Genomic DNA, 17,062 nt, shown 5'->3' with positions numbered 1-17,062 from the left:
TTACCAGCGTTTCCTGACAGGAAACTCCAAAGCCACCGGGTAAAAGTGACTCTCCCTCAGGGTGGAAAAATCATTCCTTCCCTCAGGGAAGTCTCACCTGCACACAGATCAAACTCCAACACCCGAGACTTCTGGCTGGATTCACCCTGCCCCTTCCCTGCTGGAGACAGCAGAACCCTGGGGGGACCCCAGGGCCTGGAGAGGGACCCAGTAGAGTGTGGACAGCTCCCTGCATGACCTTAGGAAATCCCAAATTTCCCCCGTCAGGGTAGGTTCAGGTTTGACATCAGGAGGAATTTCTTGGCAAGGGTGGTCAGACATTGGCAGGGGCTGCCCAGGGAGGTGGTGGAGTCCCCAACCCCTGGAGGTGTCCAAGGAAGGACTGACTGGATGTGGCACTCAGTGCTCTGGGCTGGGGGACAAGGTGGGGATCAGGCACAGAGGGGACTCCAGGGGTTTTTCCAACCTCAGTGATTCTGGGATTCTGTGGTCTCACTACTTTTACTCAGCCAGGGCTTTCCAGAACCATCATTCAGTCCACAGCCCACAAGCTGAGCTCCTGACACACTAACACTCAGACAATGCAGCAGCTGCTCAGAGGAACCCAACAGCTTTGTCCAGGTTGAGAACACATTGCTAGGAGGGAAACACACAGGGAGGCAAAATTAGAGCGCTGGGATTGAAACAAAGTCAAAGCAACTGTCAAAGTGGAAAAAATAACTGCCAGGCCACAGTTCTGAACACAGCCTGGCCCTGGCAGGGACAACAGCCCCAACACACAAAGCCTGGGTAACTCCTGCCCCAGCTCCTCTCACACTCAGAGAGCCCCCGGCAGCACCGCAGTGCTCGTCTTTGACCCCACAGGGCTCTCAAGCATCTGAACCCAATGGAACCCGCACTCCGGGCTGCCGTGCACGCTCCGGCACCGCCAGGATCCAGCGGGAGCGGGGGCAGAGCCTGTCCCGGGAGCAGGACCCGCAGCACCCCCGGCAGGGAACACAGCAACGCCCCAAACACCCCATCCTGGACATCGGGAGGGCACCGCGAGGGCAGCGGAGGACAGGCAGCGACACGGGACGGGGGCGGGCAAGGGACGGGGCAGAGAAAGGCAAAACGGGGCAGAAAAGGGCAAACCGGGGCAGAAAAAGGCAAAACCGGGCAGAGTCTGCGATGAAACCCGGGAAACGCACCCAGAGGGCACACGGGGCGGAGAGCAGGGCACGGGCGGGACCCACGGGCACCGAACAGCGGAGACGCCGCTGGAGCCCCTCCGAGCGCCCGCACGGGCCCGAACGCATCGCTCGGCGCCGGGACCGGGTGGCGGGCACGGGGCTGCGCCGGGAGCCCCCGCGGGCACTCCCCGGCCGTTCCCCCCGCGGGGCCCGTCCCGCCCGGCCCCCCCCCGTCCCGCCGTACCTGGGAGCGGCGGCGGCCGCAGCGCCGGTGCCCGGAGCCGGCACATCGCGGCCGGGCCTGCTCCGCTGCCGCCCGGCCCGGACCCGCCGCGCGCGCCGCTCCTCGGGACTTGTAGTCCCGCGTGCCGCCCGCCGCCCGCGCGGCCGCGCACGGCGAACTACAACTCCCGGCGGCCCCCGCGGCGCGGGCGCTCCGCGCTACAACCGCCGCCGCCACTGGCTCGGCCCGGCCTCCCGCGGCAGCCAATCAGGAGGCGGCAACCACCGCCTCGGGCCACGCTGCGCCGCGCGCCGCCATTGGCGCGGGGGAGCGCGGCGGCCAATGAGAACCGGGAGGGGCGGGGCGGCGGTCACGCCAACCGCGGGCGATTGGGTGCGCCCAGGGCGGCCTGGCCAATAGCGGCGCCGGGGAGGCTATAAAGGCTGCGGCGGGGCCCACGCGCGGTCTTTCCGTGCGAGGATGTGAGAGTGTCCGGAGCGGGTAAGGACGGGCCGTGAGGGAACGGGACGGGAATGGTAACGAGGGCGGGCCGCTGATGATCCACACTGACCTTTCTGACACCTCGTCTGAGGGCGGCGGGCGGCCGCGGCCCCTGCTGAGCAGCCAGGGCTGAGGCCCGCGGGAGGCGCGGCGGGGCCGGGCCGGGCGGTCAGGGCCCCCCTCACGCGCTGCCTTCTCCCCTCAGGGCTCGGCGGGACCTCCGTGCCCGGACCGCGGCTGCTCCCGGGGCTCTCAGCCGGTCAGACGCGGGTGTGCCCTGTGGTAAGTGGAGAAATCGCTGCTGTACAACCCTGCTGTACAACAGGGGGGTCAGGGCGGCTCTTGAAGCACGAAGATGCGGCTGCAGAATGGGCTGGAGAACAAGAAATCGTCGACTTTCACACATGGGTTAGTTCCAGGTGAATGTCCCGAGTGCAGCAGTGCGGGTAACTGAAGGCATTTACACATAACTCTACCGCGTGTAGATCAAGAATTTAATTTAAATTCTGCTTAGTTGTGTGGAAAATAACAAATTATTGCAGCAATGTTCTTGCCCCAGCCTCAGATCAGTCCAGCCTTGTCATTAAACTCTTTGCTCTGTACCGATTTTTTAGCTTTATCTAGGTTAATAAAGTTTTCAGTGACTTGTTTGGCTTTTGTTTCTGTTATTCAGAAATTCCATGGGTCGTGTGGAAACCGCAGACTAACTTTAAACCAGGTGTACTGAAAAAAACTGCAGCTCAGCCCAGCTCCCTTTTATTGGAATCTTGGAGTCACTTAGGTTGGAAAAGGCCTTTAAAGATCATATCCAACCGTTGCCTGGGCCACCACTGACCCATGTCCCCAAGTGCCACATCCACATGGCTTTTAAACCCCTCCAGGGATGGGGACTCCACCACTGCCCTGGACAATCCTTTTCTGGGGGAAATTTCCCCTAATATCCACTTTAAAGTGGGTCATAATCCCCTGGCGGCTCAGCCATGTGGATCCAGATGGGTTCAAGGCAGGTGAACTGTTTGAGTGGTCTGTGTTGCTGTGTCTGGACAATCAAAACACTGCTGTAGCCACGGAGATTATAAAAAAATTTTATTAACAGGAATGAACCGAAAGCTGTAAACAAAGAGCCAGCAGAAATGAGAGCTGCGGGTGACACTGGACGCGCCGAGCAATTAACGCTGCACTGAGCAATTCCCGCAGCATCGCCTGGTGGCAGCAAAGGCCCGTGGAAAAATCCCAAATGGCCACGTGAGGAGGAGCTCTGGGGTCAGGCCACTGTGCAGGCACTGGGAGACCAGTCCCACACTGGGAACTGATGATGGGGAGAGATGGGGCTGTCTGCTCAAAGCTTAGGGCTAATCCCACAATCACGGCGGTGAGGGCTCTGCACTGGCAGAGTTTGGTCCCCACAGGCAGGTTGGAAATGCTCCAAAGGGAAACATCTTCACTTGAAAGGGTTTCCAATTGGTTTTGGTCCCACAGTGAGCAGGAAGTTACCGCTTCTCAGTTTTGTCTCCCAGAAAATGAGATGCCAATCTGAGAGGGAAAGCAGCAGCCTAAGGTAGGAATGCTAACCCATCAGTAATTCTAATCCATTCGGAATCCTGCTGCTAAATTTTGTCTTTAGGGTAGGATCCCTGTCACCTCAGGATGGAGCTGCTGCTGCTGCTCCCAGGGCAGGATGAGGAAACAGGCTCAGAGCTGCCTGGCTGTTCCTGCCCCACACAAAACCAAATCCCTGGGACCCAGCAAGCTCGGGGACTCTCTGACATCCCACTCTTTTCCTCAGGCAGCACGTGAATGCTGCAGAGCCCACGGTGGAATTCTAAGAAGGGCTGGGGGCACCTCAGTACAGCAGGAGCAGAGCAAAACCCACCCAGGCACCTGGAGCAGCCAGTTCTACAATGTTCCTGCACAGTTCCTGGCCTGAGCCCCTCTCAGAGCCTGCCCTGGGCTCTGCTACCTGCAGACAGATCTGGAGAGCACCTGCAGCAGGTACTGACCCTTTTCAGATGAAGGGAGTTGCTCCAGTTACTTTAGGGAAAGGCTCACTGAGGAATGCTGGCCATCCCCTTGGATCTGTGGGATGCTGAGGGGGGACAAGGGGGGCCCTGACAGCCATCCCTCACCTGCCTGTTCCTGAGGGACTGGCAGCAGGGTTTGCCAGCAATGAGAACATTCCTGCAGGAACGGGTTTTCTGCAGATTATTTTAAAATTTAAATCAGACAATTTTAAGACTTGTCTCTCCCTGAAAAAAAAAAAAAAAAAAAAGGAAAAAAATGCTCCGTTCTCAGTAGGTTCATTTCAGGATCCTTTTTCACCCTGTGGAGCTGTGGCTGCTCGCGTTGCTGCAGCTCACAGAGGGGCTCAGAGGCTCCTCATGCCCATCAGGAAGGGGGTGCTGGAGCCAAAATTCTGAGCAAAGCGAGGGCCAGGGCTGTCTGAGCCAGCTGGTGGTGGCTGGAGGGCAAAGATGGGTTACTTCCTTTCACGTGAAGTGGCCCACGAGGCTCAGCACGGCGGGCACCTGCTGATGTGAGCGTGGAGTTTCCAAAGGAAAAAACTGCCAAAGGCCAAACACTTCATCCAGATTCAGATTTGTACTTAGAAGTGCAGCTTAACAAAAAAACAGCCAAAAGCCTAACACAGACCAAAGGGGTGAGGAGGCTCCTGAAGAGAGCTGGCAGGAGTCTGCAGCCTGTAAAATCACTGCCTGCAGCTTCCCCCCAGCTCTCTGCGGCGGAAAGAAAGAGCTGCCCAGGAGAACTTTAAATATATCAAAGCGTTGCTGCATCTGAAAACGCCATCACACTAACAGGAAGGTATTTAGAATAAGCTGCGATACATTAGATTTCTTCTTAATTAAAGGACTAGAAACGGCAGAAGGAGGAGAACCAAAGCCTTTCCCAAAGGGATAAACATTCACGGATCTCTGTACAACGGCCAGGTACGCAGGAGCTCATCCAGACAGACAGCCAAGCTCTGTGTTTGCAGGGAGCAGGAGAATCCCTCACCCCTGGAGGTGTGTCCCACCTCACAGGGATGCACAGACAGGAAAAAGCAACTGCAAAAATGGTTGCCCTAAAACACGTCCTTCCTGCACGCCCCAGGCCAGGGGCTGAATTCCAGGTAGGCAGGGAAACAAGGGGGAATTCAGGGGGAAGAAGGTGTTGGTTCCCCAGTGTCACAGCACGACTCTCACGACGGTGACAGCAGCCTCAGAGCGGGCACAGCTGGCCCCGGGAGGAGACCCCAGCCCAGCCCCTTCCCCAACAGCCCCTGCCAGGGGGGAGCAGTGGTGGGACAGAGCCCAGTGCTCTCAGCGCCGCGGTGGGGCTCGGGCAGCAGCGCCCAGCACGCAGCTGCAGCGTCCCAGAGAGCTCCTCCTGCTGCTGCTGCTGCTGCTGCTTGCAGCTCACCTCGGGGGCAGACACAGACACACAGACAGACATGCACACGGCCAGAGTCCCTGTACAGACACGTTAGGACCTGCAGCAGCCCGAGCCTCGCACTTCCTTCTTCACGTAGTCGTGGAGCTTGAATTTGGGCTCGTTGGGCAACTTCATGGACCTGTGCTTCAGCTCCCTGTGGGAAGGGGAAACACAGTGCTCCTGTGCTTCTGGGAGAGAGGATTTGGTGTGGAAGAAGCTGGAGAGGGACTTTAGACAAGGGCCTGGAGGGGCAGGACAAGGGCAAATGGCTTCCCAGTGCCAGAGGGCAAGGTTAGGTTGGATATTGGGAAGAAATTCTCCCCTGTGAGGGTGGGGAGGCCCTGGCACAGGTTGCCCACAGAAGCTGTGGCTGCCCCTGGATCCCTGGAAGTGTCCAAGGCCAGGTTGGACAGACAGGGCTTGGAGCAACGTGGGCTGGTGGAAGGTGTCCCTGCCCATGGCAGGGGGTGGAATGGGATGAGCTTTAAGGTCCTTCCAACCCAAACCATTCCAGGATTCTGATTCCAAGCTGGCCCAGCTCAGCTGAACCTGGCTTGGACAGTTTGTTAAAGCTCCCCCTGATGAGACATTTCATCTCATGTGAGAGGGCAAGTTCTGCCAGCACAGGAGCTGAAGGTGGGACCTGTGGCGTGAAGAGGTGGGTGACAGTGCCAGCCATTATCCCAAGGGCTGCTGTGTCCCTGCAGGAGAGGTGCCCAGCACAGCTGCTGCTCCAGTCACTTACTTTGCAATGGCTGTGAACGCCAATTCCACGTTGAGGCCACTTTTTGCGCTGGTCTCCATGAAGGGCACCCCGTACTCCTGTGGGAGGACAAACAGCAGCACCAGGAATGTCACCTGGATGTTCCCAGGGGCTCCCAGGCTCTGGCCGGTGTCAGTGCCTGCCTAGGGAGCTCAACCCTCCCACAGTGGGCAGGGAAAACTGAGCCAGGGATCACAGCTCAGGTAACTTTGAGAATAATTTTTGAGGATAAAGAAACAAGAAATGTTAGTGGAAACTTAGAGGAAGAAGATGAGGAGGAAGGGGAGAGCACAACAAAGGGAAGAAAAGCAAAGTGCTCCCAGGCATATTTTGGGTCAGACTGGTCTCCAGGTGACCATTTCCTGGTGCACATCCTCAGGTACCTCACCTACCTTGGCAAGTTTCTCTCCATCTTCCCTTTTCACCACTCTGTCCTGGGCTGAATCCACCTGCAGTGGGAACAGCAAAGAGCAATTTGGGGGGATTTGGAAGGTCACCAGCAGGTAACCTCCACACCCCCTGATGCCCTGCCAGGCTCCCCCTGCCCGTGACTCCACCGTGGGAGGAAGAGGAGGCTCTGGCAAAGTGGGGCCGGGCTCACCTTATTTCCCAGTAACATGAGGACCACGTCCTGCTGTGCATATTCATGGATCTCTGTCAGCCAAGCCTGGAGGGAGACAGACAGAGAGGGGGGTTGGCAACAGGCCCAGGGGGAGGAGGAGGAGAAGGGGGAGCAGCCCCAGCCCTGGGCATGGACACCCCTGTGGGAAATGCTGCCATCCCGAGCAACGCCAGGGATGTTCTGTGGATGAGGGACCCACTGTGCCAAGCAAGCCCAGCACCTGCTCTGGCTGCTACCACGGCCCCCTTTCCAAGGGTAAGAGCAGCCTTTCGACCCCACTGCCTGCTCTGTCTTGCCCACATGTGCCTCTAGGAATTTAGCCCAAATTTCCCCTTGGTTGGGACGCTCAGACTAAGCCTCCTTTTCGAGGGTAAGGCCAAGGGTTGGCTCTGGGATGTGCCCCGTGCCCGTGTCCTGCACGTGCTGCCCCCATGCCGAGCACACTCATCCCAGCAGGCCCCTGAACCTGCCTCCCTGAGCCATGGGGTGGCTTCTCTGCCTTCTAATCCAGCCTAATCTAATCAAACCTGCCCTAATTCCCTGTAATCCCTGACCCTGCGGTGTGAACAGCCTCCAGTGCTGACACTGCTCTCACACAAGTGCCGGTGATCCCCAGCAATCCCTGCTGCACCATCTCTGAGCCCAGCAGCATCCTGCATCAGCACCCAGCCAGGGAACAGAGGGATGATTCAGGATCAGGGTTTGTCACTGATAGCACGTGGGAGCCCAACCAGCAGCCCCAGACCCCGCCACACCCTGGGGGCTCAGGGCGCTCAGTCCCATGGGGGGCAGGTCCAGGGGACTCACTCACTCCCGATTACCCCCCTCAGCTCCCTTCTGACTCCACTCCTGTTCCAGCCCTCTTTGCCAGTGCTGGCACAGGTGGCCCCCAGCAGCCCCAGGGGACTGGTGGGGCAAAGGGGGGAGACACTGGGTGCCAAAGCAGTGAATCCATCACCCCCTTTATTTGCTGTGAGAGGGAAAACCTTCTCCACCTGTGCCCTACCTGTCCTTGCAAAGTGCTCAGGATTCACAGAAGCCCTTCTGTAAGTGACCACAGCTCTGCCTCCATCACACCCCTCCTCCAGGTGCTCCCTTCCCTGGGCTGACCCACAGCCAGCCGGGCAGGAGGGGCCGGGGGTGCTGCCATACCTGGATGTTGTCGAAGGACGCTTTGTTGGTGACATCGTAGAGCAGGAGCAGAGCTGTGGAGAGAGGGATGGGGCATTAGTGCTGGCTCAGAGCACACTCTGCACCAGTGCCCAAGGCAGGTCACCCCTGGGGACGGGAGGTCCCTGCTGGGAAATGTAAACCAACACTAAAATCCCCCACAGCAACACCTCATGCTGCTGGGGTTTGCCCCTCGACACACAGAGCCTCCTCTGTCCTGGGGGCTGCTTCCCACGGGGAAACTGCTCCGCTGATTCCTGGCTCCCCTGGCCTGCAGAGGCAGCTCCAGGGGGCTCCCCCAGAAGCAGAGGTGGCCGTGCTTACCGTGGGCATCCCGGTAGTAGGCGTGGGTGACGCTGCGGAAGCGCTCCTGCCCGGCCGTGTCCCAGATCTGGAAAGCAGACGGGAGCAGAGGGATAAGACGTGACCAAGGCCCACCTAAACCAGCCCAAACAGCACGGTGCAACCCCAGGAAGCTTCTCCAGCTTTTGCTTCCAGGGAAAAATGACAAGAGCAATTAATATGGAAGCAGCACCTCCCCACTCCTCAGCGCGGGGACACGACGGTGCGTGGCCGAGGGCTCCTGGCACGGCCCTTAATCGGAAAATCCATGGATCAGATGGATGCATGGAGACTTGCTAATGTGATTTATCAGTCTTTAATGCAGCTGGAGGTTTGCAGAGTGCCACGCTGCTGCTGGGGAGGATCCATGCTAATGCTGTTACCGAGCTCCGGGCAAACGGTCAGGTCTCGGGGGGCTGGAGCAGCTCTGGACACAAAATCTACATTCTGGGCTGGATTCTGGCTGAGCCAGGGAACATAGATCCCTCTGAGGATCACCATCCTTTGGCTCTGCCAAAGCAGGAGCTGCCTGGAAAAGCTGAGCAAACCCCTCAGGTGCTGCTCTGGTTTCACCGGCTCCAGCTGCAGTCAGGGAGCAGCAGGGAAGCAGCAGGGCTGGGACAGGGATCACCGAGGCCAGAACAGCCCCCAGCCCCGAGCAGGCTCCCACCAAAGGCACAGAGCAGCCAGAAGGGCTGCAGGGCTGTCCTGTGGCAGGAGATAAAAGCTGGAGAAGGGGGACCTGTGCCAGGGTTGCTCCTCTGCCAAGGCTTTGCCCAGCTCTGAACACCCAGGGGGTGAGGGAGCTGCTCCCAGGGCCATGGGACGTACCTGCAGCTTCACCTTCACCCCATCCACCGTCAGCACCTTGTTCTGAAAGAAAACAGAAGGAGTGGTGAGGGGTGAGCGTGGCTCTGGTTCACCCAGGGCCCCAGGGAGACACACAGACACCCGGCCCCCCTCCGGGACAGCATTTCATCAAACCCTTGGCCTGACCCCTCTCCTGCTTTTTAAACTTGCACACTCAGTCCTAGTGCCTGCAGAGCCATTTGCACCATGGCCCAGCCAGAGGTTCCCTCCCTGTTTCAGCACAAGCTGCATCTATTTGGGTACTGAAACCACGAGTGGCTCGGGCTGGAGACCTCTGGTCATAAATTAATGAGCACCAGCATCCCACCTTAACAGCCTGCAAAAGACAGAGCCAACCACTCCATGTCCAGGCAGCAAATTAAAAATAACTCCTCCTCCTGCCTCTGTTTTTCTCCTGGTTTCTCTCTCATTTTCCCCCCTTGTTTTTCTTAGTTTTAGGAAAGGTAGAAAGGAGGAAAAGAGGGGGCACACTGGATTTTCCCCAAAACAACAGGATACTTTCTGCAGAAGGATGCCCTGGCAGAGTTGGGAGCAGCGTGGGGAGCCCATTGGTGCCCCTCCAGGCAGGGCAGGGGACAGATCCTGACCGTGTCTCAGAGCAACCACCGAGCCAGCGAGCCACACCAGGCTCTCCAAACACCAACCAAGCGCAATCCTACAGACCAGCGGCCCCAGGCGAAGGAGCAGAGATTAATTTGCCTGCCAGATGCACAGAAATTACCACAGTAATTATTGGAACGTGCTGGAAACGCGGCCAAGGAACTGCACACCAGCGGGATGAGGCAGCCGGTCGCTGCTCTAGTGATGATTTGAGTCCCTTTTCCTCCAGAACTGGCATGGGGAGCTCCCCTCTCTCCAGGACATGGGATGGCCAAGGCTGCCCCAACTCTGGGCTGGGCTCCCCCAGCTCAGCCCCGGCTCCCCCACCTCCAGCACCGGACACGCCACCAGCTCCGGTGCCACCAAACCCTTCCCAGGCACACGCCGAGATCCATCCCTGCTCATCCCACACTGCCTGGCACCAAGGACCCTCGGGATGCTGGTGCCCAGCCTCACCCCGCCAGGACAGTGCTGGGGAGGCTCTTCACTGAGGGAGCACCTCGTTTCCTGCACACCTCCACTCGGAGACGGGCGAGGAGGAGAGGGCAGGAGGAGCCGGAGCGCTGCATCCACCGTCTGCTCAGGCAGGCGCAGGGGAGACGGTCGAGGTTTATAAATACCTTCAAAGGCAGCAACTGAGACGGGGGAGCAAAGTGATTCACAGCCCAGGAGCGGTAAAAATAGGCAGCCAGGGTGTGGGGTGGGGGAGCTGGAAAGTGCTCGGGGAGCAGCCGGGGGCTCGGGGAGCTGGCTGGGGGCTTGGGACTCCCCAAACACGGAGCTGAGCCTTTCCCACGATGGCAAGCCGGGGCTGCTGAAGGCTTGAAGTGCCTAAAACCCAGGGTTTCCACTGCCACGAGGTGCTCTGCAGGGGCACAGCATTTGTCAAAATGCCATTCCCAGTTGGCAGCAACCAGCTGCCAATACCCCCTGCCAGGGACTGTGCCAGGGCCACCGTGCCAGGAAAAGACTCCGCACCTCCCCATCGGCCCTGGGTCTCGGCACAAGCACCTTGCACTGGGTGTGATGGCTGAGGCCAAGGGACAAGGACATCAGGAGCTTCATGTTGAAACCAGCACCAAACAGGTGCCCTTCCCCACAGCCACAGCAGCACGTGCAGCCCAGAGCAGAGTGAGGCTGAGCACGGGGACACGGCCACGTCCCCAGGGTGGCCACGCTCCAAGGGTCACTGGCCACCACCAGTGGGAGGGACAACATGGCCCGAGCCCTCAGCATGGACCATCTGAGCCAAAGCCACCTCGAAGCACCTGGTGAGCAGCCGAAAAAGCTGAAGCTCCAAAGCTGCCCTTCACGCATTGACCTGCACTTCAGGAGTTAATTAACACGGAGCCGGCAACAGCAGCAGGAGTGACACTAATTACGACTGACCTACATTTTAGGGGGGGAAATGCTTAGACCTAATTACAGTCTGCACATGGATCCAGGTGCTGCTGGACCAGGCTGGGGAAAAAAATGGATTTCCTGGGGTTTGGGTGTGGAACAGAGCGGGTTTCCAGGGCAAGGAGCTGCAGAAATGCCCCTGCAGGCAGGAGACACAGCCAGATCCAGCCAGAGCTTCACTTCTGCTGCCATCCCTGCCTGCATCCCAGAGACATTTGCCAAGGGAGACTGCGGCTGCCCCAGCCCTGGAAGTGTCCAAGGCCAGGTTGGACGGGGCTTGGAGCAACCTGGGCTGGTGGAAGGTGTCCCTGCCCAGGGCAGGGGGTGGATTAAGGTCTCTGCCAATCCAAACCATCCTGGGATTCTGAGACCCCTGCCTGCCCCAAGCACAAGGTGGCTGCAAAAAAAGGGGGAAGAAGCCAAGCAGAAGGTAGGAGGAGCAGGATGGGAAAAGGCAGGAGCTGGGGTGGGAAAGGGCAGGAGCTGCTGCCAGCAGCACAAACTGGTGTGGTTCAGATGAACCAGATGCTCAAGTCTCCCCCCATACCATAGCTAAAAGACTTTCCAGCTTCCAATTACTACTATTATTTTTTTAAGGAGCTGCCTCAATTCCCTCCTGACAGCCTTTCCAAGGCACAGCTGGGGGCTGAGCTGCTAATAAGCATCCAAAGACAAAAGACGACGCGTGTCAATGCACTGAGACGTGAAATGTGCTGCCAGCCCTGCGGGCACTGGGAGGGCTTGTGGTGCTCAGGGCTCGCTCCTCATCTCACACAGTTTGTTATAACAGAGGTAACACTCCCAGCAGCCTCCTGCCACGCAAATTCGGGCAGGGAAACCATCCCTGCAAATCAGCTCTGCTGTTGCCCTTCCCAATTCCAGATTTTAACGTGTCCTTTTTCCTGGGGCAGTGACAGCGTTATTAAAATCTCGTCTAGCAGGGGCTGCAGTGGAATGCCTGGAGTGCCTGGGCTGGAGGAACACGAGGCTCCGAAGTTAAATAATCCTCAGGATGTCAGATAAACAAAGTTGGAACCTTGCAGATGTAGGAAAAATTAAATTACCAAGTGCAGATGGTCCTCAATTAAGAGCAGCATTATCGACACACCGAGGCCCCGCTGGCTGCAGCCCTGGCACGATCCCACCCCCTGCCCAGGAGCAGCCCTTTGGAAGCAAAAAAGATGGAGGAGGTGGTGACGGAGCAAAACCACATTCCCCGAAACAAACATTCCCAAATCGAGGTGCTGCTGTCCTGCTCTGCTCTCGGGGCAGCTGCAGGATGGGGAAATGCCATTGCCCTGCTCCACAGCATCCCCACAGCCCTGGCAGAGCCCCCTGGGAGCCACCGGCACATCCCAGCCCGTCCGTGGGTCCCTGAGCCCACACCAGCCAAGGCTGCAGCACCTCCCAGGGTCAGAATCGCAGATAACCCGGCCTCCCCCAGCTCTTCCACACATTAACTCATTAGGCAAAGCCTTAGAAGTTAAATTGGATACATGGATTAATTTGCTTCACAATTAAGTGGACTAATGGGAGCTGCTCACTGACACCACTCGGGCCCCAACCAGGGCAGCCCCCACCCTGCCTCTGGCGGGTGTTGGCTCCAGGAGCTGCTCAGGAGCACCCACCATCACCCACCCACCCACCCAAGCACCCCCCTGTGCCGAGGGCTCCACTTTTACCATGGAAAAGAAACCCTCAAATGTCATTATTGGGCCTCGGAGGCAGCTCCTGCGGCCAAGTGGGGGAGAACTCCTGCCAAAATGGGAACAAATTGTGACTATAGATCAAACCAGGCGCAGGGCAGCAGCCGAGTTAATTAGTGGCAGTAATGAGCTGTGGGACTGACAGTGCAGCCACCCAGAAATGTCATTAGGTTGTGGTGTCACCCGGGGCAGGTGGCTGCCGGGTCCCCATCGCTGCTCAGGGGCGGGTGATAGACTGGGCTATCCTTTATTTTAGGAAGCCAGGAGGAACCCAGCAGCAGCAAAGTGGCTGAAGGGATGCTGTGGCACCCCAGCCCTGTGCCAAGGCAGGACCTGGATCCAAATTCCCACCTGGCAACGCTCAGGGAGCCCCTGCGAGCACAAACGCTCCTGTGCCAGGAGGAAATGGGATGAGTTGTGATGGGGCTGTAGCAGACACACAAATAGCCACCACCTCCAACAGCGGCTGCAAAAATAGATTAAGGATTGATATGGAAACCTGGCCAAAACAGCAGGACACTGCATTAAATTCGCTCGTTAAAACCCTGAGGTTTTGCCACACGTGGGGGTGTGGCTGCCCAGCGAGCTGCTCCTTGTGGCTCAGCATCTCCCCAGGCACAGCACCCGGCTCAGGGACATCCTGGCATCCCTGTCACCCGTCCCGGGGGAGACCTGGGTGGCCAACACACCTGGCACGGTTCCTGCACCCCATCCCGTAAGCCTTGCACTTAGAGAGAAATCCCAGCCAGTCATCTCTGGGGCAGGTGATTAACTCCTCAGCAGCTCCCTGCATTTGCACTCTGCAGCTAAAAATAGAAACTTCTGCCTTGGTGTTTTTTTTTTTTCTCCCCAGGCCTTGCACCCTCCATGCTCCCACCTGCAGCTCCAGAGCCAGCGCCGGCCCCAGTGCCAAGATCCCTTCAGAACCCACAACGTGTCGGCACTCGCTGCTCAGTTCCTCAGCAGAGCTCGTGAAAAGCAGATTAACACCACGTCACCTCCCAGCACACGGCGCTTCCAACCCCCGTGTCCCCTCCACACCCCCTTCCAGGGGTCACCACACCTGTCCCCTCTGCCCTGCACGCCGGGTCCCCACCAGGAGAAGCCACAAGCCCTGCCCTACAGAAATGACCCCACCCGTGGTCTCCAGGTGGGCACAGCCCCTTCCCTGCAGCACCCCAGGGATGTCAGAGCTCCAACCTTTGTCAAGAGCCGTGTTCACCTCATTAAATCCCAATTAACATCTCCCTGGCTGCCAGCCCTGCAGAGATAAGGGCCGAGGCTCTTGTTGGAGCAGACACACTGAAGAATTAGTGACTTATCATCTTCTATTCACATCAGCCTGCAAATAAAAGGGCTTTCTGGCAAGAAGAGAATCCTGTCTTAGGGACAGATTAGAGGTAAGAGGATCTGCTTAGGATCATGCATTTAAAATACAGCCACGCTCTGCTTCTCGGCATCGCCCGCGGCAGCCACGTCCAGCGTTCCTTCCCCTGCCCGGCTGCTCCATGGAACCACCACGGTCCTGGCATCATCCAGGGGTGGGTCCTTGAGGGAGGCAGGTGAGACTTGATGCTTTCAAGCCCAACGGGGCTGCTCAGGCTCATCCCAACAGGCAGAAGACACGGCCATGCAAGGCTTTGAGACGTCTCTGCCACATCAGAGCGAGCCTGTGCCCCAGTCCTGCAGGCAGCCAGGGAAACTGGGACTTCCAGCCTTAAAATTCCATAGGACAGGGTCTGCTACAGCCACCCTGGAGATCAGAGCCACCAAAACACAACAGTCAGCAGGAAGGCTGCAGCCCAACGTGGTTGGCTTCCAGGATGGGCTGGAGGCCACGGCCACATCCCTCCTCCACGCCCTGGGATGGTCTGGGCAGCTCCCCCAACACCCTGGGCTGCATTACTCACCCCTTCCATCTCTTTTTTTCCCCCCTACTTTACGATAGAAGAGATATTTTTAAAAATATCCCCGCTTACTTCCCAGCCAGGCAGCCTTGGAGACAAAGGGGGCAGAGATGGCTCACGCAAAGCGGTGCCAACACCCGGAATAAGTAACGCGGCGCTCAACAGATTTATCTTCATTTTCCTCATCAAGGACACGCCGCGCTGCAAAGCGGAACAGGGATCTCCACGGAGCGTTCGCTGGGGGATCATTTCTCATCTGCAGCAAACACGGCGCCGTCAGTGCCGTGGGGATGAAAAATGGCTCATCAGGCCCTGTTAGACAGGGAGTCATTTATTTGGGGGGGGTAGGGGGGCGGGGGAACAAAACCTTGCAGCAATTTTATAACCTTAAAGGTCTTTTCCAGCCTAAACAATTCTAGGATTCGCCTCAGCGACTGCCGCCAGCCCCAGGTTGTGCCCCGGGCTCAAAACTTGCCTGAAGTTTCTCAGAAGACTTTACAATCCAATTAAAAAACAATCAGGGCTGGATATCCAGCAGCAAACACTCCAGCAGTAACACAGCATCGTCTGCAGACAGCACTGCAAACAGCATTATTAAAGAGCGCTTCTCATCCCTAAAGAAAAGAAAACCCCAGAGACCTGACAAAGGAATCTGGAGCTTTTTATCCCAAGCACACCCATCCTTCACCTGCAGCCAAGGCAGACAGCTCCCGAGCTGTGCAGCAAACCCGGGCCCAGACAGATCCTTCAAAGGATTCAAGGAGAAGAGAGAGACTGAGCAACCATAATGAGATTTTCTGATGGCCGTAGGAGTCCAGTCAGCCCCCAGGACTGGAACCCATCAGGGGTCCCAGTGCTCCCTGACAGCCTCCCAGTGCTCCCAACACTCAGCCCATCTCACCATCAGTATGGTGGCAGCAGTGACAGCAAGGGCTGGGTGGGCACAGCCCCTGCACCCTCTGTCAGCTCCGGGGTGGTCACTCAGATCCACTCGCCGGTGGCACAAGGAGGAGGAAGCCACGGCACGAGGAGCCCTGCACGGAGCTGCACCAGCCCAGGCACTGTGCAGCCAACGCTTTGATCTTTGCAAAGCTTTGCCTTCTCTTCAGCAGCAGTCCCACCTCTCCCGTTTTCTGCTCTGCCAGAGCAGGCTCTTCCCAAGGTTTGGGCTCCACTGGAAGCCCCAGGAGATGGAGAGGTGTAAGGAAGCACAGCACACTCGGCACATCACCGGCACCTCCACGCCAGAACCGCCCCAGTCAGTCAAACCAGTTCATCTAATCCAACTCCACCATTTGCTCTCCCAGTATGGGGCACTGGAGCAGGGCTGCAAGCCGGGATTGTGCTGGGAAATTACCCCAGGGAGACAAAACACCCCAAATCCTGCCACTGTGGTCGCCAGGAGGTCCAGGCAGAAGCACCAGGATGGGAACACAGTGCAGACAGTGTTCCTGGACAGGCTAGTGCTCTTCCAGGACACTGCCAGCCTTTTTACAAATAAAACTGGACCAAACCCCACACACAGTTGCATTGTTGCATGCTTGGAAAGCCCATCTTCAGCCAAGAACTCCAGCTGGAGCAGCCAGGTCCTCAGGAGAGGATTTCCACCCCTGCACTGGGCTACGGGGCCGATCCCCGGAGAATCAACCCCCCAGAGCTGCTCTGCTCCTGCTGCTCTTCCCTGTCAGAGTAATTGGACCTCACGTGTGTATTATTCAGGGGGGGAAAACACATCTGTGAAGCATTAACGCTTGCTTGGGAACAAGGTTATTTTCGGCACTGCCGAGCACTCCTCCCGTTAATTCATGTACATTTATAAGTGCAGCTCGTTAACATGTTGAAGGAAGTTCAGGCTCAGCTGCAGAGACACTCACTGAGCTCCAGCCCTGCCTGGAGCCACCTCGACAAGTTACCCCGATACAAAGGGGGCCAGGAGCACCCCCACACAGCAGGACCCACTCCCCAAGTTCAGCTCCTCGGCACTGATTGATTTAAGTGCTCTGGGTGCTGCTCTCCGGGGTCTGCAGCACCACAGCAACTCACTGGCACCACGCTCTGAGTCCTGTGAATGTCCCACACTCCAGAGCAAGGTGATGCTTGGGAGCTGGTGTCCTCCTTTTATCCCCCCTCCTGACAACACAAACTCCTGGTTTCAGGCAGAGACAGGTGGGGTCACCCTCTCTCGTGGCTCTGGCTCCCCTAGTCCTCCAACTGCTTTTTGCTGCAGGGCTCCTGCCCCTGCACCGCTGCAAGGCAGAGATGCTCCATGGCAACACCCTGCAGGGGTGCCCTGGAGATGCCCTGCAGTCAGCCCTTCTCCCAAACATGGGACAGCAGAATTCACTGGGAAGAGATT

General features: G+C 57.9%; 2 protein-coding genes and 1 non-coding gene across 5 annotated transcripts in view; 1 reads left to right on the top strand and 2 right to left on the bottom strand.

Annotated features, from left to right (window-relative positions):
* The window catches only part of TRAF7 (TNF receptor associated factor 7), a 30,030-nt gene extending 28,541 nt beyond the window's left edge, over positions 1 to 1,489 (bottom strand). The window contains exon 1 of the mRNA XM_027897289.1: positions 1,417 to 1,489. The gene's annotated coding sequence lies outside the window, so the exon portion shown is untranslated. The remainder of the gene's footprint in view (positions 1 to 1,416) is intronic.
* A 454-nt stretch (positions 1,490 to 1,943) lies between these two features.
* On the top strand, positions 1,944 to 2,034 carry LOC114064343. The gene has a single exon (XR_003572730.1). It is a non-coding gene; the product is annotated as a small nucleolar RNA SNORD60 (small nucleolar RNA).
* Positions 2,035 to 4,407: 2,373 nt separating this feature from the next.
* The window catches only part of RAB26 (RAB26, member RAS oncogene family), a 26,279-nt gene continuing 13,624 nt past the window's right edge, over positions 4,408 to 17,062 (bottom strand). For all 3 annotated transcript variants that reach the window (XM_027897294.1, XM_027897295.1, XM_027897297.1), the window contains exons 3-10: positions 9,054 to 9,095; positions 8,205 to 8,271; positions 7,863 to 7,915; positions 6,690 to 6,755; positions 6,481 to 6,537; positions 6,071 to 6,147; positions 5,353 to 5,479; positions 4,408 to 4,421 (exon numbers count right to left, since the gene is read on the bottom strand). In XM_027897294.1, the coding sequence (XP_027753095.1) occupies positions 5,377 to 5,479; positions 6,071 to 6,147; positions 6,481 to 6,537; positions 6,690 to 6,755; positions 7,863 to 7,915; positions 8,205 to 8,271; positions 9,054 to 9,095 (465 nt within the window). In that variant the 3' untranslated portion in view covers positions 4,408 to 4,421; positions 5,353 to 5,376. The remainder of the gene's footprint in view (positions 4,422 to 5,352; positions 5,480 to 6,070; positions 6,148 to 6,480; positions 6,538 to 6,689; positions 6,756 to 7,862; positions 7,916 to 8,204; positions 8,272 to 9,053; positions 9,096 to 17,062) is intronic.

This window comes from Empidonax traillii, unplaced genomic scaffold (genome assembly GCF_003031625.1).
Source record: "Empidonax traillii isolate 1590-97213 ecotype Southwest subspecies unplaced genomic scaffold, ASM303162v1 scaffold534:size827195, whole genome shotgun sequence".
Taxonomy (NCBI): Eukaryota; Metazoa; Chordata; class Aves; order Passeriformes; family Tyrannidae; genus Empidonax; species Empidonax traillii.
Note: the sequence above shows the minus strand (reverse complement) of the source record. Positions and strands in the feature narration are given on the sequence as shown.